The following is a 26,682-nucleotide window of genomic DNA, read 5'->3' as shown; positions in this document are numbered from 1 at the left end:
TTTCCTAAATAATGCAGAGGTAACCTTGATATAGGTTGTGTACACAAATTCTGTGTATAAGTAGACTTAGAGTTGATAACACTGATTATAGTTCTCTGCTATATTCCATTAGTGACACTACTCCTTTCCCTTTTATAGGGAATGAGCAAGGATCAGTTACAGTTATAAGTCTCTTTGAGAGTATGAGAAAAACGATGCTATTTTTTTGTCTTATTGGATTGTCTGTTATTTTGGCATGGAAGTAAACATTACTCTACTAAATGTGAATGGAACTTTAATAATTTAATGTTCAAAATCATGCGTAGCCTCACTCACTACTTTTAACATTCCTTTTTATTTATTTTGAGGCTGGTACTCCTTAGTGTCATTATGTTGCCTGTCTTAACCTTTCTACTTTATCCCCCTGTCTTAGATGTTTATCCCCTTCCTGAGGCTACCTGTACTTTACCTTTGACTTTTATTCTTAGTAGTTGTGCTAGAATACATAAATGGTAATCAAGTACTTTTCATTGCAGCCATCCTTTATTCAGGTGTCCACTATGCCGTGGTATGTTTCAAATAAAATCACTTATTCCTCACAACAACTCTGTGGTGTTGTAGCTTTTACTGTTAACCAAATTCCATAGATGAGGGCGCTGAGGCACAAAGTTGTGGTTTGCACAAGGTCACAAAACCATTTTATTGGTGGAACTGGGATAAAAGATTGCAAAGAAATTTTAACCTCTAATCTAATGGACAACTCTAACCTTTACAAAGCTACTTTCTTTCCTACCCTTAGGAGTACTTTTGAAGAAAAGTTTGAGATAATTTGAATTAAGGAGTATTGTACATAAGGAGGTGCAGAGAGGGTTGGGATGCACTTAATTACACCTTTAGGGTACTTGGGAAAAATTTCTGGGGACTAACACTAGTTTTATCACACTATTTCCCTATTTCTCAGTTGCTGTTATTTTATACTCAGTTACTAAATAAAAGGACTGCTCATTCATTACAAAAATAGTTTGTGTTTTTAGATTACTCACATCAGAGTCATACTGATCACAATGATTAGAGTAAGGTGACTTTGCTTATAGGAAATAAGCTGGTTTTATAAGACTTATTTGCATGACATTTTGGTAACACCTATATATAATAATTAAAATCATTAAAACAACAGCAGCCTACTGATGTCTCATTTGTATGAGCATGCTTAATAGGTTTTGACAAATTTAGTACTTCAGAAGAAAATTCCCTGAATCAGTGTTATTCTGGAAGGGACATAGATATAGTATTGTAGATACTCTTTTTTTTTTTTTTTTTTTTTTCTTTTTCAACCTGCTGATGAGGAGGTTCTGATGTGGGTCCAGGGCAGAAGTGAGGTTTGATGCTAGAGATAGATAGAGAGTACTTAATCTGACAAGATGAACAGCTATTGAATTTAAGTTTTCTCTCTTGAACCTTTTCTGAAATTTTGATTGCTTTGTTCTTTACCTTGCCTATTTGAAACTCCTTGTGTTAGTGCAGTAAAAGCAATGGGCCTGCTTTCCCTGTTAAGACTAAATGGATGAGGACAAAGGGTGAGAAATGTGTTCTTTGGCCTACTCAGAATATAAAAAGTATAGCACGATGGTTAAAGATATGAGCTTTGCTATGCAGATTGAGATATAGTCCTCCCATTTGGTAGAGATTTGTCCTTGGCAAGTAACTTCTCAGAGCTTTTGTTTATCTGCAACATTAAATAAAGAATCTTTTATATATAATGATTAAAGTCAATGAATGTGTATAAAGTGATTAGCTCAGTCTTTCTTGGAGTTATTAAATAAAAATGTTAAGTGTTATTGTTGATAAAGATATTGGTAAAATATCACGTTAACCAGCTTAGAAAAGTATAGTACTTAGGAATTTGGGGACAGAGTTCTAATGGGTAAATGAGAGTAGGTATTTAAAAAATCAGTAGGACATGAGCTCTAGAATCTTACTGCCTGATATCAAATACTGACTCTGCCACTTATTAGCTGTGTGACATTGGACAAGTTATTTTACTTCTTTGGGCCTTCATTTTTCACCTTAAAGTGGTAATGACGATAAAACAGGTTGAGTGTGCCTACTTCAAACATTCAAAATCCACAATACCCTCAAATCTGAAACTTCTGAGTGTGACATTATGCTCAAAGGAATTTCTCATTGAAACATTTGGATTTGGGGAGTAAGAATACTGAACAGGTAAATAATTCAGATATTCCAATATATGAAAAAAATCCAATACACTTCTGATCGCAAGCCTTTTGGATAAGAGATACTCAACTTGTAGTACCTACTTCATGAAGTTATAAGGGTTAAATGGGTCAATGCTTGTGAAATACTAACACTGAGAAGAATTTATAACTTACCAGCTGTCAATTGTCACTATTTCTGATGCATAGCATTTCAGTGCTAGAGGATTCAGAGATTCAGAATTCAGAGAATGCCCCTCCAAGGACATTTGTCAGTATCTGGAGACATTTTTTAGTTGTCACAGCTGGAGAGGAGGGGTTGCTGACTGGTTTCTAGGGGTAAAGGCCAAGGATGTGGCCAAGTATGCTTCAGTGAAGAAGACAACTCCCACAATGAAGAATTGTCCAGGCCAAAATGTCAGTACTGCCAAGATTGAGAATCCTTGTATTACCACTGTTCTCATTGCCCAGCATTTTCAATAGCCTGAGCCTGATGCTTTCTTTTCATTTGCTCTTTTTTTTCTCTTATTAGACTCAATACTCAATTTTCTAATTTTATTTTTGTAAAGTGTCTCAGTACTCACAATCATCATGTTTACAGGTAGCTTGTTTTCAGACATTCTTCTTGATTGTCTTTGTAGCATAACATATCATTAACAACTCTTTATAGAATTGAAACTTAAAATTATATAATTTATATTCCTGGTAGAAAAACTAATATGCAAAGAGGAAAAATTAAAATTTTTCAAAACCTTTCCTATTTAGAAATAACCACTATTAGAAACTTGGTATCTTTGCTTTCAGTACTCATTCATACCCCTCCTAAGAAAGGCAAGTTTATAAAAATAAGTATTTTTATTTTTAAGAATCTAAATTCTAAAAATGTTTATTAAAAAGTGAAGTTCCATGTTCCTCCCTCCTTCAGTCCCATTCCATTATTTTTAAGTATTCCATAGGTTTCTAGAGGGGTAAGCATTAAGTTGGTGCAAGTTTTCTAGAATTTTTCTCTAATTTTGTGTATATCAAGCAGGCCCATGTGGATTTTTTAAAATGTAAATGGCACAATGCTACGAAAACTGTTCTGTGAATTTTTTTTCTATCACTTAATATATTGTACATATATCCTGTCAATAAATTCTTAGCAGCTGTGATATTCTATAGCATCTTTATTATGATTTATACACTCTGATATTGCTAATAAAAAAACAATAACTATCAATAACAAAAATCCAAGGTAAGTTCCTTGGATTGTTAGCACATATATAAATGCCTATGTAATGTACATTTTTGAAAGTGAAATCGCTGGGTCAAAAGGCATGTGGGTTTACTTTTTTGATAGGCTGCCAGTTCACAGTTTCACCAAAAGTCACACTGAAGATTGACCTATTTCCTTTAGGCTTATTTTTAAGCATAAATTTTTCTCTGAATACAACTTTAGTTAGATCCCTTAGTTTGTCATATGTTTTGTTTGTATTTGAGTAGTTTTCACCTAAGAGAGACATTGTTTTATATCTAGGCAGACATATGGATTGTGTTATTCTTTTGTTAAGTTTTAATTTCACTGCATTCAGAGATATAATCTGTAGATTCCAGTATTTTTCAGCATTGAATTATTTTCTGTGTAGCAACTTATTCATATATTCTATAGGTTTCAAAAGTATGTTTTCTTCTCTGGGTAGGAATTTTTGCATATATTTGACAATTAAGCATATTATTTAATTAATTAATATTATTTAAGTCATTTCTATTTTTAACCACTTGATTTATTCATATCTGGGAAACCTGTTACTCCATTGCTATGGAGTTTGTTAACTTCCTATTGTTTCTAAGTTTTTGCTTTCTAAGTGTTTTTAAAAATTATGTTGCTATTTTCATTCTTGTCTTTATCATATTAAACTTCATATTTAATTTCATTAAATAATATCACAGAAATAAATACTATTTAACAAATACTATATACAGAGTACTGTGCTTAGGTTTCATATGTATTATCTAGTTTATTTCTCACGTTTCATACTACTGTGCTAATTTGATACATGAGGAAACAGAAAATTCAAGTATCTTGTTCACTATAATCATCATCCAGCAAGCTTAAAATTAAAGGCTATGCCAAGAACTGCTATAATATGCTTCAGTCTAGTTGTCCAAACCAGAATTCTGAAAGTCATCTTAAGATTTTTCTCTTTTATGCTTCCTTTCCTCCTCCATTTCACCCGAGTTCAGCCCTAAATATGCCTTAATTCTTTTTTTTTTTTTTTAGCCTTCCTTATCAATATTCAGACCAGTGGTTTTTACCACTGGCAGCAGATCAGAATTACTTATAGTTCTGAGGCCTTCGCCCTGGAAACTGGTTAGTAGTGCTGTGCCTGGAGCTCAGGTGTTTGTATTTTACCTAAATAAATTACAATTGATTTGAACTTCTCTTTTCTACCTTTGAGTTCTTTCTTTTGTTGCTAAATTTTATTATCTCTGAAGATCCAGCTTTGTTGTCTTCTGTTTCTGGAAAATGTCTGTAATTCCTATCTTATTTAGAAGTCACTTTTCTGTGTTTTCTACCATCCTGAATGTATCTAAAAGTAGAGCTCATAGCATTTGACTTCCTCATTTATCACACCTACTAGTCTGTAAGTGCCATGAAAGTTGGAGTTCTATCTTACTTGGTTGTATCTTTGTTTTGTTTCTTTTTAGAGGATCTGTCAAGTTCTGCCAGAGGAGTCCCCATCTGTTTTGGTATTGTGAGAGATCATATTGCTCAGACCAATCAAGATCTTTTTCAAGAAGCAGATTAAGCAGATTAAGTTGGATGCATAAATATTTAGAATTGAAATGTCCTCTTGTTGTATTATTCCCTTGACCAGAATGAAGTGACTATCTTTGTCTTTCTTAACTTTAATTACTTTAAATCCCCTCATATCTGAAAATAAGATTGTGATCCCTTCTGTCTTCTGATTTCCATTTGCCCGAATTTCCATCCCTTAACCCTGAGTCTTGATTTGTCCTTCAAGGTTGGGTGTGTTTCCTGGAGACAGCACATAGATGGCTTGTGCTTTTTATTTCTCCAATTAGCCAGCTTCTCCCTCTTCAATGGGGAATTCAAGCCATCAACATTTTTTGAGAGACTTCATAAGTATGGTGGCTATCTATTCATCCATTTTGTGAAAGTCCATTGCTTAGTTTTATCCTTTGCTACTACTATTGTGGGAGCTAAGTTTTGACCTTTAGTTTCTGGCGTTTACTTTGCTGGTGGTCCACTGTGATGGTCAGTGTGGAGAATAGGCCTACATATTCCTGTAGAGCTAGTCTTGCGGTGAATTTCCTTCATGATTGCATATCAGCCAAAGATTTGATTTCTCCGTTGATTTTGAAGCTTAAATTTAGCAGCATACAGAATTCTGGGATAAAAATTGTTTTGATTGGGCGGCGCCTGTGGCTCAAGGAGTAGGGCACCGGTCCCATATGCCGGAGGTGGCGGGTTCAAACCCAGCCCTGGCCAAAAAAAAATTGTTTTGTTTAAGAAGGTTAAAGATAGATGACCATTTTCTTCTGGCTTGGAAAGTTTTAGCTGAAAAAAATCTGGTGTCACCATGATGGATCTGTCCCTATTGGTCAATTGGCACTTATTCCATGCTGCTTGCAGAATTTTCTCTTTTGTCTTTTTTTATTTTATTTTATGTATTTTGAGACAGGATCTCACTGTGTCACCCTTGGTAGAGTGCCATGGCATCACAGCTCACAGCAACCTCAAACTTCTGGGCTTAAGTGATTCTCTTGCCTCAGCCTCCCAAATAGGTAGGACTACAGGTGCCTGCCACAACTCCCAGCTATTTCTCTTTTGTCTTGATTTTGGTTGGGTTTGTTACAGTGTGTCTTAGAGGTGCTTTATTTGTGTTGAGATGACCCAGTGTTTGATATCCCTCGAAAATGAGTGTTTTGGAATCTTTAGGGAATCTTGGGAAATTTTCATTTATGGTATCCTTCAGTAGGGTTTCCATCCCTTTGGAATGTTGTTCTTCCTCTTCAGTGGTCCCCATAATTCATGTGTTTGAACACTTCATGAAGTCCCATAATTCTCCGAATGTTCTGCTTTCTCTCTCTCTTCTTTCCTGCCTCTTTAACTACCTGGGTCACCTTAAGGGCTTTATTCTCTATCTCTGAGATTCTTTATTCCCCATGGTCTAATCTGTTGTTGATACTTTCTATTGCATCTTAACATTCCCTGATTGACTCCTATAATTCCTTAAACTCTACCATATCCTTTCTATATTCTTTATATCATCCATTGTTTGGTTCTTTTTTTTTTTTTTAACTTTTAATCAATTCCTTTTGTTGCCTTTGCCATCCATATTTTAAATTTCCTTTCTGTCATTTTTGTCAATTCTTTGTAGGTGGAATCCTCTACAGCAGTTTCCTCATGGCTCCTTCAGGGGTTTGCTCTGTTTTGGTTTTCTTATTGCCAGAATTTTACTGTTGGTTCTTCCTCATTTGTACTTCTTGTTCACTTTCTTCCTCTACTTTTTCCTTCTCATTACCTCCTCTTTAAATTACCTTGTCTCAGAGTTTAGATGTTAGAAGTGCCTTTGTGGTATTAGGTCAAAAAGAAAACAATGGTAAAGAGCAAGAAGAGAAAAGAAAAGAAAAAGAAAAAGGGAGGGGGGAGCTGAGAGGAAAGAATTGAAGAAAAGGAGAAAGGAAGTACAGAAAGAGGGCAACAGGAGAAATGGTGGTGTTGGGCAGGGTGTTATGGCTACACTGACAACTCCAGGGGTGCCGGGCTGGGCACATCCCTCAGCATCAGGAGCTCCTTACCAGCCCAGGCAAAAGCAAGACCCCACCTCTGCCAAATACAGGAGAGAAAAAACAAAAAAAATCAGTATTTCTCAGTGGAGACCTGCCAAGTTAGAAGGACACCATAGATGGTGAGCTCCTGACCTCTTTGAGCCAGACCTCACCACTCAGTGAAAAGAAAAAGAATAAAGAAAATTAAAAATACAATTACATAAGATAGAGGGAAAGAAAGGGATATCCTATCTATACTGTATAAGAAATTTATGTGGGAAAGATCAGAAAAGTATAGAAATCTCTACCAAAAGAGATAAAAGAGAGAGAAATAAAAAAGAAAGAGAATAAAAAGGGCTGAAAAACAGTAAGAAAAATGGAGGAGACCTTGCTATTGGTGAAAGTAAAAATGAAAAAATAAAAGTAGAACCAAGCAAACAAAATAACAACAAAATAAAACACAGCAAGAAAAGAAAGAAAAACCTAGGGAAAAATTGGGAAAGGGCACAAAAATGAAAGATGTGTGTGTGTGAGACATAACTATATATATGTATGTGTGTGTGTGTTTATATATACAACAATATATTGCCTGGATACCAGGTGGTGCTGTGGCGTTAGGAGATTGAAAACACAGACTTGTTTTGCTATGAAAAATTTGGTCTGGAAGCCACAGTCTAGTTGCAGAGGAGATGGTGTCCTGTCTTCTTGACTTAGTTGCTCTCAATCAGGGTCACTTCATCAGCTTTCAGTCTGTGCAGTCCTGAAGCTCTTGCCAGATTCCTTAGGAAGCATGTTACATACACACTGCCCCCTGACAACAAAGTGGCCTTCCTGAGAGGTCACCCCAAGGATGGATGCCTGAGCTCAGCAGGCTCACCAGAGCTGGTTGTGCACTCTAGGACCTTGCGGACTGTTCTCTCACATGACCTTCCCACAATGGTGGTGCCCAGCTAGTAGCTAAGCCAATGGGAGATCTACTTCACTTGGTATTCCATCCTTGATGTTGGATGCTGTTCAAGTCCACTCACTTGTTTAACCCTTTCACGGCAGCTCCAGTGAGTAGTATAGCCCCAAATCAAAAAATTTTAGGACAGCCCTTTCCTGTCCCCAGTCCTCCACCAGCAAGCTGGCCGGTGCCTGCCCATCCCCAAGCACTTGGCTTCTGTGCTGGTTTTCCTCATCTCCAAATCTCTTTGCTATCTCCTGTAGTCCACCAGTGCTTCACTATGCCCACAGAGTGATGTCCCTCAGTAGGTTCCCCCAGCCAGAGATAGCTGGAGTTTGGCTAGCAAGAGGATTTCCTTCTTTTAAAAGGCTAGATTGTTTATATATAACACATTTTCCTTTTGCATTCATTCACTGTTAGACACCTAACTTAATTGCCTATGGTGGGTGTTGTGAATAATGCTGCAATAAATAAGGGAATGCAGATCTCTGCTATACTGATTTCATTGGAATTGCTACATCATATGGTACTCTTATTTTAAATTTTTTATGGAACCTCCATAATGTTTTCTATAATGGCTATACTAATTTATATTCCTGTCAGCAGTGTGCAAGGATCCCCCTTTTTTCCATATCTTCCTAATACTTGTTATCTTTTGCTTTTTTTTTTTTGATAGTTGGATTCAAATGATAACCATTCTAATAGGTATGAGGTGATTATCTCATTGTAGTTTTAATTTGCAGCTCTGTAATGATTATTGATGTTGAGCCCTTTTCATATACTTCTTGGCCATTTATGTCTTTTGAAAAATGTCAATTCAGGTCCACTGTTCTTGTTCTTGAGAATTGTTTTCTTGTTATTGAGTTGAGTTCCTTATATGTTTTGGATACTAACCCCTTATCAGATACATGTTTTGTACTCCCTGTGTTATGTCCTCGTTGATTTTTTTTTTTCCTATTGCTGTGCAGAAGCTTTTTAGTTTGATATAATCCTGTTTGTCTATTTTTGCTTTTGTTGCTTGTGCTTTTCAGAGTGCAGCCCAAAACAGTCATTGCCCAGACCCCTGATATGGAGCTTTCCCCCATGTTGTTTCAGTTCTGTTTTCTTATTTGTCTTGTGTATGATTGTTATGTCCATTATTGAAATTGAAGTGTTGAAGTCTCCAGCAATTTTTATAGAACTGTTTCCTTTAAAATTCTATCAATATTTGCTTCACATAGTTTGAAGTTCTGATGTTTACAACTGTTATATTTTCTTGGTGATTTGATCCTTTTATCAATATTTGTCTCTTGTAACAGTTTTTGACTTGTCTATTTTGTCTGATATTAGTATGGCCACCCCACCTCTTTATTGTTGCATGGCCTATCTTTTTCCAGCCTTTTTCTTTTAGCTCGAGTGTGTCCTTAGATCTAAAGTGAGTCTTTTATAGACACCATATAGTTGTCATGTTTTTTATACATTATGACAATCTATGCCTTTAATTGGAGAAACTTAATTTAAATGTTAATACTAGTAAGGAAGAACTTTTTTTTTTTTTTTTGGAAGAACTAACTTTTGCCATTTTGTTACTTGTTTTCTGTATGTCTCATAGCTGTTTTGTCCCCCATTTCCTTTGTTACTACCTTCTTTTGTGTTTGATTTTTTTCTGTATTGACCCATTTTGATTCCCATCCTTTTTGGGGGGTATAGTGTATAAATATTTTCTTTATAGTTATTATAGGGATTATATATAACATCTTAAATATATTACAGTTTAATTTTTATACTAATTTAACTATAGTTACATTGAACAACTGCTCTGCCCCCCTTTTATGTTATTGCTATCAAAAATTGTATCATTATGCATTATGTACCCATAAACATAGATTTACACTTTTTTAATGCATTAACCTTTGTTTTACACATTTTGGTTACAAACCAAAATGACAATAATCCTGGTTTTTATTGGAGATCTTTATATCTTCATATTACTTTGAGTTTGCTGTCTAGTATCCTTTCATTTCAAGGAAGGATTCCCATTACTAATTTCTTGTACATTATGTGTGGTAGTAATGAATTCCCTCAGTTTTTATTTATCTGGGAATGTCTTTATTTCTATCTCATTTTTAGTGGACAGTTTTGCCAGATACAGAATTCTCATTTGACATTTATTTTCTATTAGGGTTTTAAATGTATTATCCATTACCTTTTGGCCTCTAAGATTCTACTTAAAAATTGGCTTATAGTCTTATTTTAGAATTTCTTCTTTGCAGTGTATCACTTTTCCCTTGCTTCTTTCAAGATTCTCCCTTTGTTTTGGCTTTTGACAGTTTGATTACAGTGTGTGTTGGTGTTGATTAGGAGTTTTTCTTAGTTGTAGTTGGTTGAAATTCTTGGATTTATAGATTCATCATTTTCATCAAATTTGGGAAGTTTCAGTTATTATTTCTTTGCACCCATTTTGTTCTTCTAAAACTCTCTTAATCTCTGTCTTCTTTCTTTTTATGTTGTGCTCATACTTGATAATTTTAATTGTCTTTTCTTCAAGTTTGTTCATTATTTTTTCTGCCTGTTCAGTTCTGCTGTTGAACCTCTCTAGTGAGTTTTTCAATTCAGTTATCATATCGTTCAGCTTCAGAATTTTTGTTCCTTTTTATAATTTCTCTTTGTTGATATTCTTATTTTATTTATCAGGTATTTTTCTGATTCCATTAGTTCTTTTGTCTATTTTTTCCTTTAGCTCTTTGAACATATTCAAGACAGCTGTTTTAAAGTCTTTTGTCTAATAAGTCAAATATCTTTTCTTCTGGAATGTTTTCTTTCTTTGAATGGGCCATGTTTTTCTGTATCCTTGTGTGCCTTGTGATTTTTTTTTTTTTTAATTGTACACTTCAAATAAAGTCATCTCTCTCAGTCTTTGTAGACTGGCTTTGTGCTGCGGCAGTCCTCTGCAGATTAGCTGACCATGTCCTGTGCCTAGTGACCAGCCCAAGGTGAAAGCTTAGGGTCTTAGGACCTTTCTGAGCACATGTGTATGTATAGCCTGGGCCTGTGAGCGGCTTTCTCAGTTCCTTCTGTTTACATGGCTGCTTTGAATGTCTTAATGTCCCAAAGTTTTTTCCCACCTGCTCCTGGATCCTGCTCCTGGTCTATTTATATCTTTGCTCCTGGAATCAACAGAGTTATAGTGCCCCTGGAGTTTTCATAAGTGGTACCCACCCTTCTCCCACATGAGATACCATCCCAGATAGGCAGGAGAGAAACTAGTCTTTCTGGCAAACAAAGAGAGGTTAAAAGTGTTGCAAATAAGATCTCCTCTCTTCCCTCCCATTGGATGGGGGAAATTGAGTTCCTGGTTGCTGCTTCCTTGAGACCCAGATAAAGCATAGAAGAAGTGGAGGCAAAAGCACAGAAAAATGCCACAAAATTTTTGCATGTGGCTTTTTCTTGTTTGGGTATTTGCTTTGTTTCTGTGGACCTTACTAGTTTCTGTGAGAGAATGAGAGCTTGGAGCTTCTTAATTTGCTGTTTTACTGATGCTACTCAAGAATGTTTTCTAAATTATAGAAATAATAGAATCTTACTGAAGGAAATGTAGTGCACACAGAAATGCAAAAAGCTAAGAAAAAAAATCTCACAAACACTTCTACCACACCAGAGTAACCACTATTTTCATTTTGATACATTGCCTTTCATGCTTTTCTTTTTCTGTATATCTTTTTTCCCTTTGTCCACCTTCCTCTTGTTCCTCTTCTTCCTATAACTAATAAAAAGAGAAAAATAAGTATAAAAAATAAACTCTAAATATAATTTTAGTCAGTAAAGTATTAATTTTTATAAGTACTAAACCCTCTGTTTGTTTCTAAAAGAAAATATTGTAGATATTTCTGATAATCTCTAAATGCTTGTTTTTATTTGAGTATTTCTTCCTTTATTCGTGGTATAAGAGTTAAGAAAAAAGCAGGTATGGACAACCTATAAATTACTTTCTAGGAATTTAGATATTTCTGGTATTTTTATGTCTAATAAAAAGTGGCATCTCTTTAGTCAAAGGGGTAGTTACAGACAACCTGGAAAAGATCTTCTCTCTTTTGAGAGCTAATATATAAAGAACTCAGCCAGTATATACAGTAGAACAGCGGAACTATATTAAAGGGCCGCAGCATTAGGAAGGTTGAGAACCACTGCAGTAGAACCTCTGTAGTTGACTACCTGCATACATTGACCACATCCTTAGGTTGACCTAATTTTCATGTATTGCATGTATGTATCAGTACAATAAGCCTAGTTCCTGATGTTGACCACTTCATATGTTAAGCAGTTTGTTATAGGTCCTTGAGTGGAACTTACAGAGATGCTGTTGTATTAATATTGTGACGTTAGTTATTTAGACTAAAGATGCCTATTATTCTAAGTAAATTATTAACAATAAAAAATTGGGTACCATATTAATTAGAATATGGTTTATAATTTATTTTAACTGTGTTACATATGTTGCAGTCATTTATATTTAGGTAAAAATTAACTGTATACTTATACTAGTTACTGTACACTAGACTATGTGTACTAGACTAGACATGAAGAGTCAAAAGAAGAGTATATGATCAAAATAGAAATCATGCCCTAGATTCCTCCTTTCTACTTTCTACCTTAAGCAGAAGTGGTATAAAAAGTAACTATCTCAGAACTTTTGGAGTCTGATTCTTGGAGAAATACCCTTGTACTTACAGTGATGGGTGGTTAAATTACAAAGCGTGTGTATGTGTTTGTGTGTGATTTAGAGTTTTATACTAAGGTGCAGTGTGATTAACTTTTCTTCTTTGTATCAGCAGATTTTTACTTTTTATAATTGCGTGATTTCTTGCTTTGGTTATTCATTATTGTCTATGATAAAGAATAATGCATCTTATTTCACTGAAGCAGCAGTATGTAATCCAACTAGAATTTTTTTCATCAAGACCAACTTGGTCTTTAAGAATACTTTGCTATTAAATAGGTAGATTATCATAGTCGATACATTACTTTTTTTTTTTTTTTGAGACAGTCTTACTCTGTTTCTTGGGCTAGAGTGAGTGTGATGGCATCATTGTGGCTCACTGCAACAGCAAACTCTTGGGCTCAAGCAATCCTTCTGCTTCAGCCTCCTGATTAGTTATGACTGCAGCCACATACCACCACGCCTGGCTGGCTATTGTTTTTTTGTTATTTTTTTTCTTTTTTTTGTGTGGAGACAGAGTGTCATTCTTGCTCAGGCTGGTCTCTAACTCCTGGCCTCAAAAGATCCTTCCATCTCCACCTATATACGTTACTTTGAATGAACACAGTATGATTATAACTGAAAAGAATCATTGGAAAAATGAGTCTCGTTTGACAGACAAAGAACTGAGGAAAAAATACTTAATTCTTTGTAATGTTTTTTATTGTCATTTCCTGGTCCCGCCAAGAAGTACTTGCATAAAAAGCAAGTTTGATTATAGCTGTTTTTGAATATTTAAGGTGGATAAAGTGACTGAGTTTAACAGATATTTCTTCTTGTTTCTTTTAGGTGAATCTGGATTGGGAAAGTCGACGTTAATCAACTCATTATTCCTCACAGATTTGTATTCTCCAGAGTATCCTGGTCCTTCCCATAGAATTAAAAAGACTGTACAGGTATGTAGATTAGTGTTGTTAGTTGAAGATAAGCTGGAATAACAAATACCCTCAAAACACGTGTGACTCTTATTATGGTCTAGAGCAGCGGTTCTCAACCTGTGGATCAGGACCCACAGGAACTATATTAAAGGGCCGCGGCATTAGGAAGTTTGAGAAGCATTGGTCTAGAGGTTGGATGCAATTTGGGGTTTAGTCAATATAAAATGGTAAATGTGACTTAATAAAATTTTTTAAAAACCAAAAGAAGTATGGTTTTTTAAAGCTGATAAAAAAAATTGTCTTGATTAGAACCTTCCAAATTTGTCCTGAGAACCATCCTGGAGATGACACGGTGAGATTAGTAAATCAAACAGGGTTATGCTGTTCAGTATGGTAGCCACTTGCCACATGTGACAAGTTGTCAATTAAAGTTAAATAAAATTTAAAAATGCAGTTGTTACAGTTGCCTCAGACACATTTCAAATGTTTAATAGCCACATGTGGCAAGTGGCTACTGTTTGGGGCAACACATATCTAGAACATTTCCATCATTGCGGAAAGTTGTATTGGACAGTATAGAGAAAGCATGATGCATAGAAAAGCTATTATTTAAATATAGTATTCTGTTTTAGTCAATGAGATAATATTATAATTGAACAGCAATAGCAATTCTGTTAAGACTTCCAGCCTGTGTACAGTCTAATTTAGTGCTTCTCAGTCTTTAATTGCATTCAGATTACCTAGGGATCTTGTTACATTTAGTTCCTATTCTGATAGGTCTGAGGTGGATATTTCTAACAAGTTCCCAGGTGATGCTGATACTGCTGGCTATTGGTTCCCACTTTTTTATATAACAAAGAGCCAGGACCAGTGTTTTTCAACCTTTTTTAATCTCATAGCACACTTGAATTTATAGTTAAACTTCTGTGGCACACTTAACTATGTTAATTTAAAAAAGAATAAAGAAAAGAATGCATTTACTGTAATTTTAATGTCTTTCAAAAATAATTCAATTAATTGATCTTTAAAATTTTTCATGGCACGTCTAAAATCCTCTCACAGCACACTAGTTGAAAACCACTGCTCTAGACTTTAGATATGAACATTTTACTTTAGCAACCAGGAACCACAGCTTTTAAAATATGTGTAGTCCAAAATGAGATGTTCTGCAAGTATAGAATATACCCCAAATTTTGACGACTTAGTATAATGTAAGAAAGAAATGTAGTAGATCTCATTAATAATTTTTTGTGTCAATTAAATATTGCAGTGATAATATTTCATTTCAGTAAAATTTATTAATTATACCTTTTAAAGAAGTGGCTACTAAAAATTACATATGTGCTGCTTGGGAGGCTGAGGCAAGAGAATCACATAAGCCCAAGAGCTGGAGGTTGCTGTGAGCCGGCACTCTACCAAGGGCAGTAAAGTGAAACTCTGTCTCTACAAAAAAAAAAAAAAAAAATTACATATGTGGCTCACATTATATTTGGCAGCATTGCTCTAAAGTACTGGTTGAAAAAAATTATTGGTGGTCTGGTATAGTTATATATAGCACATGAACAGAGAAGAGGAAAGTAAATAGTTCTGGCTGCAGTGGGCTTCATAAAGTAGTGATTATTAGGGCTACATTTAAAAGAGTGGTGGTGATTATCCTAGTGCCAGGCTGGGAGGATAGTCTTTATATTCTGGGCAGAAAGTCACTTATATCAAACTACCGAATGCAGTTTAGTAATTAGACACCCAATGGGTAATTTTGTGAAGTGAATATCTTATTTATCCCTTTTAAAGTCTATATTTTAGGATTTTTTTGGAGGAGGGATAGCCTTTATAGGGCTTGAGTTTTAAAATTACCTATACAAATTTTGCTCAAAAAGATTTGATCCTACTTTCTGCAATCAATACTAAAAATTTTAATGCTAAGCAAGAAAATAAGCCTTTAAGTTTCTTAATTTGAGTATTTAAATGTAAAATCTTTAAACTTGAAATTTTAAGTGAACTCCATAGCGTGGAATTCTAGGTTCAGAAATATTTAGTGTAAAAAATCTATTAGATATTAACTGTCATTTACCCACCAGTATTATTCTTGGTGATTATTCTGGTGAGAAATTTTCTGAGTTCTCTTTTTAGTTGTAGTATTTGGCATAATTCCAGGCCAAAATAAATAGTAAAACTTAATAATTTAGTAGATTATTATCATTTTCCTGGTGCTGTTCTAAGCATTAACTTTTTTAATTCTTGCAGCAACTTTATAAGGTAGGTAATATTATTACCCTCATATTAAAATTAAGAAATCGAGACACACTGGTGATGATGTGCCAGGGATTATATGCTTGGTGAATGGAAGAGATAGTGTTCAAATCCAATCATTCCTGTGTAGTCTGTACTTATCAAATTATATTATCTCTATATTGTAGATACTGTTAGTTTTAGGGATTAACCAGTTCTTAATAAGTAGCTTAGTTTTTCTTTACTGTATGTTCCCTTCTGGGGATCTCGAGTTTTGCCCAATAGATTATCCATTTTTTGGTTAATTTTGCGTTTTTTTTTTTTTTGTTTGTTTGTTTGTTTTTTTTAATTTGGACATAGCGAGATAATTTTCCCAATTAAGCACTTGAAATAAAAATGAAGGCAAAATGATTTGATCAGTGAAACCATCATAGATATATGATATATGAAGGTAGTTAAAAGGGCATAGAAAAGGCCTATGTAGGCCGTATAGTCTTTCTTTTGCTAGCTATTAAGGGTTAATTAAAGAAGTGATTTTTGGTTTTATTTTTTACATCTCAAATGTTACACCCATGTTTACTATTGCTTAGTAGTTTTGGATTTGCAAGCTAGACTCAGGGAGATACTGACTTCCCTTTAGGTACTAGGTGTGAAATTCCAGTAAAGTACTGGGTAGAAGACAGAAGTCAGTGAGCTCTTAAGTTTTATATCTTACCATGTTTTATTTTACTTTGATAAAGATAATAGAACTGTATTTCTAGCTCTCTGCACCCATGTAGCAATTTTGCCAGTGTCTGAACAGATGAAAGCATTGGCACGTGTAATCTCAGGTCTTCAAACACAGAAGTCTAGTTTGACATGTACATCAACAAATATTTATTCAGTGAGAGATTGCTTATGATGTAACTGAGCTTACTCTGTCATGGTCTATATAACTGCTAAAAATAAGATTCATTTCAAATTTTGAGGGTCTTTTTTTTCCTTTTTATTATCTTCTAAATTTCAAACTGAGCATGCTTTTATCAACAAAAAAATGCCTTTTAGGAGAAAAGGGAACAATTTAAGCACAGAGTCTTATGAGTTTTCATATATGTACATATATATCTAGGAAACTACTACCCAGATCAAGACATAGTACATTTCCAGTAGCCTGGAAGGCTTCTTTGTGTTTCTTGTCATTCACTGTCACATACCACCCCCCAAGATTAATTTTGTTTATTCTTGAACTTCATATAGGTATACTCTTTTACATCTGTTTTCCTTCTCTGAATATTATGTCTTATTATATAGTTATGTTGGGTATAGTTGTAATTCTTTTTCATTGCTATATTTAATATTCCATTGTATTAATATACTACACTGTATTCTTCTATTAAGATAAGCATTTGGGTTTTCAGTTTTTTTGTCATCTTAATATTTTCTGTTATTTATTTAATGATTTGCAGAAGTTAATAGTAATCCCTTACATTTTAGGCTAGTATCTGTTAAAGAAAGTGTACTATGCCCTCAATTTATTAGAAGTCTTTTTACATTGGTCTAGTTCTAAAATAGTCTAAACTCATTTTATCTTCCTTTAAGGTAAAATTTCAAAGGTTTCCTCTTCTATTGTGAATATCATCCTGACTCTCTCTATTACTTAAGAACAAAAGAGTAAGGAGGATGAGAGTATCTATAGTAAGATTTTTAAGGCAGGGGCATATACATCACAGTTTAATCTTTTTTCTTTGCCAAAACAAGACGTACAACATCTGAGAACTAGATTGATCCTGACTACAGTCACAGATAAGTCCTCTTTCCTGATTGAATCATAAAGATATTCTTATGCTTCTTGTCATTCACTGTCACACCCCCCTCAACCAGAAAAAAGTTGAAGATCATCTAAACTCTTTTGTCCCTTTGCTCAGTAAAGAACATGTTATATTATGGCCAGTGCTAGAGTCACTCAAGAGGCCTGATGTAGTTAGAAAACAGAATGTAGGGCAGAGCCTGGGGGCTCAAGGAGTAGGGCACCAGACCCATATACCGGAGGTGGCAGGTTCAAACCCTGCCGCAGCCCAAAACAAAAGAAAAAAATAAAGAAAACAGAATGTAATCATCTTCTACTGTTGGCGGGCTCCTTACCAAGCCCAAGCCCAGTAGTCTAGCAGATAATCTGCCCTTGAAAGCTCATAAATGTTTTCAGTGGAGGGGAGTGGTCACCAGTATTATATGTCAGCCCAGACATACTAGACTGGTAAAAACATGCCATCTTGAGTTTCAAAAGACAAATGTCTGCACTTTTCTTGACCTTAACACTTTCTGGAACATTTCCAAGTGTCCAAAAAAAAAAAAGAAAGAAAAGAAAAGAAAAATCCTTTCCTTATGATATGGCCAAATAAGGAGTGAAATTTTAATAGAGACCTCAACCTTGTATTCTTCCTCCTCCCTAAGCATTATCTATTCACAAGAGGTTTGTATCTTAAAGGGGAAATTCCATTCACTTTTACAGTGTTGGAAGGAAGAAAAAGCAGTTTACACTGACCAGAGAGCTGGGCCCCTGTATAACAGTGGTTCTGATTCAAATGAAATTTTCAGTATTAGATAGAAGCTCTCTGGGATTTTCTGTTAACTTGTGATCATGGGTCTATCTATGTGTTTCTAGATAAGAACTGATGATAGTCCTGGAGTTCTTTATAGCAGTGGTTCTGAAAATTGAGTGTCCATCACAGTCCCCTGGAAGACTTACTAAAACACAAATTGCTGAGTCCCTTCTTCTAAGATTTGCTTTATAATAGGTTCGAGGTAGGACCCAAAGAATTTACATTTTTGTTAAGTTTCCAGATTCTGTTACTGCCAGTCTGGATACCACACTTTGAAAACTACTATTCTGTAGTGTTCCTGGCCTGCTGCAAACTAGTTTCATCCTATCTCTGTGGGGGAGAAAATAAGAGAGGAAAATGTTTTTCCTTAGTTCTTTCAGAATGTTTTAAATTGAATGAGATAGCACCATTGTTACTTCTGTTTTTATTCATATCATTAATATTTTTCCCAGTAGATTGATTAAAATGACAGAAAAAAATGGGACATTTGAGCTTCACTTCATGTTCCAATCTCAAATATATCCTCAGATTAACAAAATTTTTAAGAAAAATATTACATACAATGTAAAGTATATATGGTAACATTTTATTTTGTAATTTTATTGCATTTGACAACTTTTAGAATCATGTGATTGAAAAGCTGTATTTATTAATAATGTATTAATTTTCTCTTCTATTATAAGAATTCTTTTGTGAAATGACATTGGTTTTTTAAAAAATGTTCTTAGTTGGCAACTTCATATTGGTCTCCTTTAAAATTTTTTCTTGATCTGTGAAGTTCTATATCAGCATTGTAAATTTAAGTGGGTACAAAAATTCTGAAAGTAAGAAAAGGTGAAAGCAGTGGATTCTATCTCTAGGACAATATGCTGTATAGAGTCCCTGACCTTAATTATGGACCTTAATTCTGAAGCTGTCCTGGTTGGGTGAGGTGGCTTATGCCTATAATTCTAGCACTTTGAGAGGCTAAGATGGGTTGATTGCCTGAGCCAGGAGTTTGAGATTAGCCTGAGCAAAAGTGAGACCTCCATCTCTACTAAAAATAGAAAAACTAGCTGGGTGTTGTGGTGGGCACCTATAGGCTTAGCTACTCAGGAGGCTGAGGCAAGGGATCTCCTGGAGCCCAAGAATTTGAGGTTGCTGTGAGCTATGAAAAGAAACTATCCTGTTTATTGATTCAATTTTGATAGTCTTTTGAACCAGTCATTCACATAACAGGTATTTGAGTGCTTGTCTTACACCAGGTGTTGGGGCTGTAGTGATGATGGACATAGTCAAAGTTCTCAGAGATCTCACAGTCATGTAAAAAATACAGACAAATAATTATGATTTAGTGAGAAAGATGCTCCAGTAAGGTGCTATAGAGGTGACTTTGGCAAGATAGATTTTAGTGAAGTGGTAGGGATGGAGGGCAAGATGGCAGTGGATTGAGATGTGAGTGGTAAGTGAGTCAGTAAAGGTGGGTGGTAGCTATGAAGGGATGAAAGAGAGTATCTAGAGGTGAGTGTTGAGGACTTAGAGAGTTGTTTATTTCCAGAAGAGACTTGAGAATGGTCATATCCTATGAGAATCAGTCCCCAAGAAATGCGAGGTTGAAGGTACAGGGGGAATAGTGTAAACGGTTGTCCAGATGACTCTGAAGTGGAAAGTGGTCAGATCCCCAGCATCGATTGAGAAATTAGACTCAGAAAGAAAGAGGTCTATTCCATACAATGGAAAGGCACAGTGCTGATTCAGACAAATTGGAAAGCACTCATCTGTAGGTGGAGATTTTCAGGTATTTTGCTGAGCATGGTGGCATATGTGGTAGAGTAGGGGGCTTGGAAGAGCCATATTGGAAAGTGAGAGAGGCATGAAACTAAGAAACACATATGGGGAGCATTAGACAGCAGGGAAATTCCTTTTGAAGTTGAAGGTGATGAATTTTATGGTGTGGGAACAGAAAAATTGATAGATGGGTTAATCCAGAATGAAATCTGAGTTGGAAAGAGAAAGAAATAAAGGTTTTGGGAAGAGGATTGCTAGTAGGAAATGAAAGAGGGGGTGGTATTTGAGGTCTCAGTGTAAGACAGTGTTGTGAGGGGTAGTGAGTCATAGGGTAGAGGCAGAATTAGAGTCCTTGCATCAACATTCTTCTCAATATAAGTGGTTCTCAACCTTCCCTTTTGCTGCAACCCTTTACAGTTCCTCATGTTGTGGTGACACCCAAACATAAAATTATTTTCATTGCTACTTCATAATTGTAATTTTGCTACTGTTTTGAATCATAATGTAAATATATGATATGCAGATGTATTTAGGCAACCCGTGTGAAAGGGTTGTTCAACTCCCAAAGGGGTCACAACCCACAGGTTGAGAAGCGCTAATATAGTAGTTTTGGGTTTTAACCTGAAAGAGTTAGTCTTTCGGCACAACTGTTGTACTATTGGTCATTTCTTCTTCCATTTTCTTTTGGAACATGAAGTAAGATGATGTGTCTTTTGAGCCATTAAAATAATCAAAATACATAGTTCCTGTGTTTGAACTAAATGGAATAATAACTCACAGTTTTTAAGTCTCTTCCAGAGTTTTGGCCATAATGCCGTTCATTTACTGAGCAAGTTATAGGTAGAGGTGAGCTCTTGACAGAAAATTTTAACCATCTCTTCAAAATTTTTGTATTTAATAACATTTTATATTTATTTTCATAAATGGCTCCTAAACATTAGGTTAGAAAAGTTCAATGTATTAACAGTCTTCTGGATCTGAGTCTCTGTAATAAACATTAAAAGTTTGACCTTTTTTTTCTCAGACTGAAAAACTAAACAATATTGGAAAAATGAGTTAGTTAGAATCTAGGAAACAAAAAGAGAACTCAACAGATTGGTTATGTATAAAAAATATAATAGGCTTTAGTTTTATTTATTTTTTCAGAGAGAAACAGTTGAAAATGTTGATTCATTCCTTTGGTATTAAATTATGCATTTAATCTTGGAGAACTCTGAGTGATGCCATAAAATACGCTGATATGACCTGCTTAAGGAAAGTGCATGGGAAAGTGGCCATTTGGAATAGATTTGTTAAGAAAAGTTTGAAATTCCTGGACTTTAACTGATTTGTTTTCCATGGATCCCATGAGGATACTTGCAAAACCAGATGATAGAATACAGTTGCATCCTGTGAATGGCACTAGTTTACAGTTAAGTTTTCTGGATCTCTTCCATATGTTGCTAATTTCTTCGTATTTGACCATGTATGGATATACAGAATTTCATAGACCAGAGAAGGAAAGAAGATTTATAAATAGACTTTGTATTTATAAGTTCCAATCTTAATTTTTCTTAGCAAGTCAATAAGTAACTGATTTTTTTTTAAAACAAGGAAACATCTTAAAATTTAAGCTATTATGTTAAAGTGTGAGATTGGTATACAGCCTATTACTGAAGGTATTGTTTGAACTAATTTATTTCAAACCAACATTGTTTTGAAATAAAATTGGGAGATGATTCATGTAGAACTATTTTGGCATCAGTTTCTAGTACAGTACTATGTCATGTAAAACAAGTGTTAGGTAAAGGGATGGTATGATTACTTTGGATACTTCAGTGACAGTTACCATAAATAAATAAATGACCTGTTTTTATGAATTAGTTGGAGGTGAATTTAAGATATAATAAGATGTTAAATTTGACCAGGTAATTTGTGACTAGAAGACCACCAAATAAATAAAGTGTGAACTGCCTAAGCCAGATTAGATGATAGCGTTTAAATTTTTTTTCTTTAGTTTTGATAAACTGACACCAATGAATCTGATTATTTTCTCTGAGTTATTTTTGCCTCTATCATATTATTATGATAACCTGATATTAGATGAGCTATGTTATCTTATTTATGTGATGTGTAACAGTGATCTCCCAAATGATATGTGTCCATTGTTGGTACTCAAGATGATCAGAAAATATCATAACTCTAATTTATCTGTTTACTTTTTTAGTTTACATAGTACATAGTAGATAAAACAACTGTATTTGGGATGCTCAGATTTTTTTCCCTAATACTTTATTCCAAAATGAAAACAGTTTGAAGAATGTTTGTCTAAAAAATGTTGGCTTTCTTATTTGTCTAAGATAAGAAGCCTCTTTATAGATATGCATGTCGAAATATCAAGCAATTTTTCTTAGTTTTAATATGCTTTGTTCTTGATAATAAAATTCAGTTAACAAAAAAACTCTCACTTGCTATAGACCTTTGCTGTTCAGTTTGGTAGTTCCTAGCCATACAAAGTTGGACAATTAAGTTCTCAAACCTATCCTAGAAAAAAATGCTACATACCTCATTGCTAAATATCACTATGGTCACCTTTGAAGTACTTCCTTTATAAGCTCTGCACTGATGCCAGCACCTAGTCCACCTTTCAAATCACTCTTCCAGGACAGCAGTTCTAAACCTGTGGGTCATGACCCACAGGAACTATATTAAAGGTCTGCGGTATTAGGAAGGTTGAGAACCCCTGTTCTAGTATGAGTCTGTGACCTTAATTGTCTGACCTTATGCAACAACAGCTCTGATGACCATTCAAGCAAAAGAGTTACAAAATTGCTTTGAAGGGGGTAGGTACTAGGCACTGGCATTGGTTCATAGCTTCCCAAGGGGAATACTTTGAAGTTGATGATAGTGATATTTACCAGTGAGATTTGTAGCACTTTTTCAAGAATGAGTTCGCAAACTTAATCGCCCAACGTCATATGTGGCTATTTAAATTTAAGTTAATTCAAACAAATTAAACATTCAGCTCCTTATTTGTACTAGTCACATTTTAAGGGCTACCATATTGGACAGTGTGGATGCAGATCAAGTCTGTTGTCTGAGAATGTGTTACTGAAGAGTGTTACTACAAATATTCTTATTCTATAATCTTAGTTTCAACTTCTCAGTCTCTTCATATATATCAGCCAACATTTATAAAAAATTCTAAAGTGAAATAGAACAAATAACGACAATCTCTAAAGGTTTATACCAAACCTTTTTTACCCAGAAATTAATCACTGTTACTTTCCAAATCCTATTAATCAACATAAATATTTGAAGCTGCTTTTTATGTGCCTGTGATCACATTTTCTCTAAAGTCTGATAGTGCTTAATTTATGCCATCTTATGGCATTTAAAACTCAAAGTTTGATTGAGTATAATTTTTGCCTTGTAAATTAGCCTATCAGCATACCTGGCGCCTCTAGCTTTAATAAGTACTTGATATAAATGTGTATTAAATAAAATTCTGTCCTTTTGTGGGAGAATTATTCCCTTTTTCTGTTTGAGTCAGTTTGCTTTATCTCAGGCTCCTGAAAACTGACAGTTTGCATTTAGTAGCAGCATGTGCTCAGGATGAATGATACACGCCTTCTGATGCAGAACGTGGGTTTATAAACTATCTTAAATTGTGTGAGGAACTGTTATTTTTCAGGTCTAATACTCTGTTTCAAACAGAACATTTTAAAAAATTGTAATGAGAACTAAAGATTTTAATTAGAGTTAGTAGGATTTCACCCTATCAGAATACGAATACTTTTTTTTCCCACTTTCTGAACTTTTGCTGATTACATTGTCCAGAATGTAAAGTATCACATTTGAGAAGAGGATTGGACCTTAGACATGAGATAAACACAAGTGTAATTGCAGCCATGTTGAGAAAGAATTAGGGATGGTAATAAGGTCACTTGAGTAATTAGTTTGGACCAGACTTAATAGTTCAGGAAGGCATTTAGTAAAAATGACGGATTAGATGTGCTTGTCTGATTAATCACATTTGAATGCTATGAATTACTGAACCATCTAATTTGTTGATTTGCATTATTAGATTTGCATTTAAGTTATATAAGTATTATATGATGTTAATAGCTGTTACTATTTTATCACTTGCTATATTCTTCTTTATATTAGTATGAGTCATAAACCCAGTATGAGTTTGCCAAGAGATTGGCATACTGTTTACATAATTGCTTTTCTTTCAAGTAACAGAACTTTCAGTCCATAAATCATTGTTCTAAGAAAATTGTGGGGGCTGGGTAGATTTAATTTGCAAACAGTTTCCCACTTGGTTTTGATAAATTCGAGTGTGCCTACCTCATACCCCTATGGGACACCACTGGTGTTTACATATAATATTAACATCTACACCAATAACTCTTACAGGTGGAACAGTCCAAAGTTTTAATCAAAGAAGGTGGTGTTCAGTTGCTGCTCACAATAGTTGATACCCCAGGATTTGGAGATGCCGTGGATAATAGTAATTGGTAAGAAGGGTTTGTCCTCACAGTTTTCCAATGCATTTGAGGTACCAGTGTAGTTAGACTTTTTCTGCTTAACATTTTAAAACTTCTCATCTTAGCAAAGGTCACTGAACTTTAAGTGATATGACTTGGGTTCATATAACCAACCTTGCCACTTATTTGACAATGTTACTTAGCAGCTTCCTTGACCTAATTTTTTTTCTGTAAAGTGAAGATAATACCTATTATAAAATTATTTTTATGACAAATTCTAAAACAACATAGCTAGATATAAGAATTCTCATCACTATAAGAAATTTAAAACTTTTCATTTTGCTATAATTTTATCCATTTGTATAAATTACTTTCTGTCACATCCTAATTTAAATCTGATTTTTAGACTTTCAGTTTTTTATAAGTCCTAAGTAAAGAAAATAACCATGAAATTTTAGTCTGAGGTAATAGTCTTAGTATTTTATAAAAAAATACTTTTCTTAAAGTTCCACATTATTTTTGAGGTAATCTTTCTGTCAACCCTTATAACTCATACTAAATAAATTCCTCATGAGGTTTTTATATTGTTTAATCCAGCAGTCTCAAGCCTTTTTGGCACCAGAGACCAGTTTCACAGAAGAAATTTTTTCCACAGACTATGGTAGGATGGGGTAGGGTGGATGGTTTTAATATGCATCTGCAATGAATTGATTTATTATGGTCTCTGCGCAGTCGGACTTCTCTGCTAATGATAATCTGTATTTGCAGCTGCTCCCCAGGACTAGCATCAGTGCCTTAGCTGTACTTCAGATCATCAGGCATTAGGTTCTCCTAAGGTAGTGGTTCTCAACCTGTGGGTCACAACCCACAGGAACTGTATTAAAAGGCCACATTAGGAAGGGATGAGAAGGCACTGTCTTATGAGTAAGGATGAGAATCATTGTCTTAAGGAGCTTGCAACATAGATCTCTCACATGTGTATTTTACAGTAAGGGTTGCGCTCCTGTAAGAATCGACTGCCTTGATCTGGCAGGAGTGGAGCCAGGCAGAGATATGAGCCATGTGAGCAGATCAGTGCTTGCTTGCCTGCCCCTGCACTTGCTGTACAGCCTTGCCTTGTTCTGTATACCACAGATGCAGGGGTGGGGACCACAGGTCTAAATTTAATCTCTTCATATACCAACCTTGCCACTAAACGTAATCTCTTCGTTTGAAATTTAAAACTCTATGAATGTAATTGTTTTCATATTGTGATATGTCTTAACGGTGAAACATTTATCAGTGCAAATAATATACTAATAATTTAGCTGTGTTTTGACACTAAACAATTTTTCATTTGAGTAGTTTTATAATAATAAATCAAGATTTATTCAATATAATTTATACCTGTTTTTAAATCAAAATATAGAAAAATTGGAGATGTTTTCTATGAGTAGATTGTTTTTGCCTATTTTAAAATATTATTGTCCTTCAACAGTCATCAGTTGTTTATTCATATGTAGGAATACAACTTATTGTTTTATTTATCTGCTTTCTTTAGCTGGCAGCCTGTTATCGACTACATCGATAGTAAATTTGAGGACTACCTAAATGCAGAATCTCGAGTAAACAGACGTCAGATGCCTGATAGCAGGGTGCAGTGTTGTTTATACTTCATAGCTCCTTCTGGACATGGGTCAGTATCTTGATGGTTCCAATACCTTCTTTTGGTTGTTTACTATCACTCCACCTTTGTGTGCATATTTTAGTCTTAAAGTCTATGACTATACCCAATAATAAAGTACCAAAGTCCATGGAGAAATGTCTTAGAAATGACCTTCTCAAGTCCTATAAAAACAATGTTTTACTCTTTAGTTCCTTATTCCTAAGGATTTTACCTGCTTCTGGAACTGAACAATGTTTCCACCATGGTTTGAGGTCTCAGTGTGTCTAAGATATCTTTCATTTTGACCATTTTGCCACTAATCAAACTATTAGATAAAGAGAAGCGGCCATGACAATTAGATTAGACATATTCTAAGAAACTCCAGAGATGTTATTTATAGTAAGTCTGTTGGAGTTTTGTTATCAAAAATGCTTAAGTGTCAGTATTCTCTTGTGTCATTTCT

The 26,682-nt window shown here is 34.7% G+C and overlaps 1 protein-coding gene across 3 annotated transcripts in view; it reads left to right on the top strand.

The window, feature by feature from the left end:
* Positions 1-26,682, top strand: part of SEPTIN7 (septin 7) — a 112,695-nt gene that overhangs the window by 60,395 nt on the left and 25,618 nt on the right. For all 3 annotated transcript variants that reach the window (XM_053553393.1, XM_053553394.1, XM_053553395.1), the window contains 3 exons: positions 13,439-13,545; positions 24,504-24,604; positions 26,115-26,249. In XM_053553393.1, coding sequence (XP_053409368.1) covers positions 13,439-13,545; positions 24,504-24,604; positions 26,115-26,249 — 343 coding nt within the window. The remainder of the gene's footprint in view (positions 1-13,438; positions 13,546-24,503; positions 24,605-26,114; positions 26,250-26,682) is intronic.

This window comes from Nycticebus coucang, chromosome 11 (assembly GCF_027406575.1).
Source record: "Nycticebus coucang isolate mNycCou1 chromosome 11, mNycCou1.pri, whole genome shotgun sequence".
In the NCBI taxonomy this organism is placed as follows: Eukaryota; Metazoa; Chordata; class Mammalia; order Primates; family Lorisidae; genus Nycticebus; species Nycticebus coucang.
The sequence above is the reverse complement of the archived record's forward strand: the minus strand, read 5'-3'. Positions and strand labels throughout refer to the sequence as shown.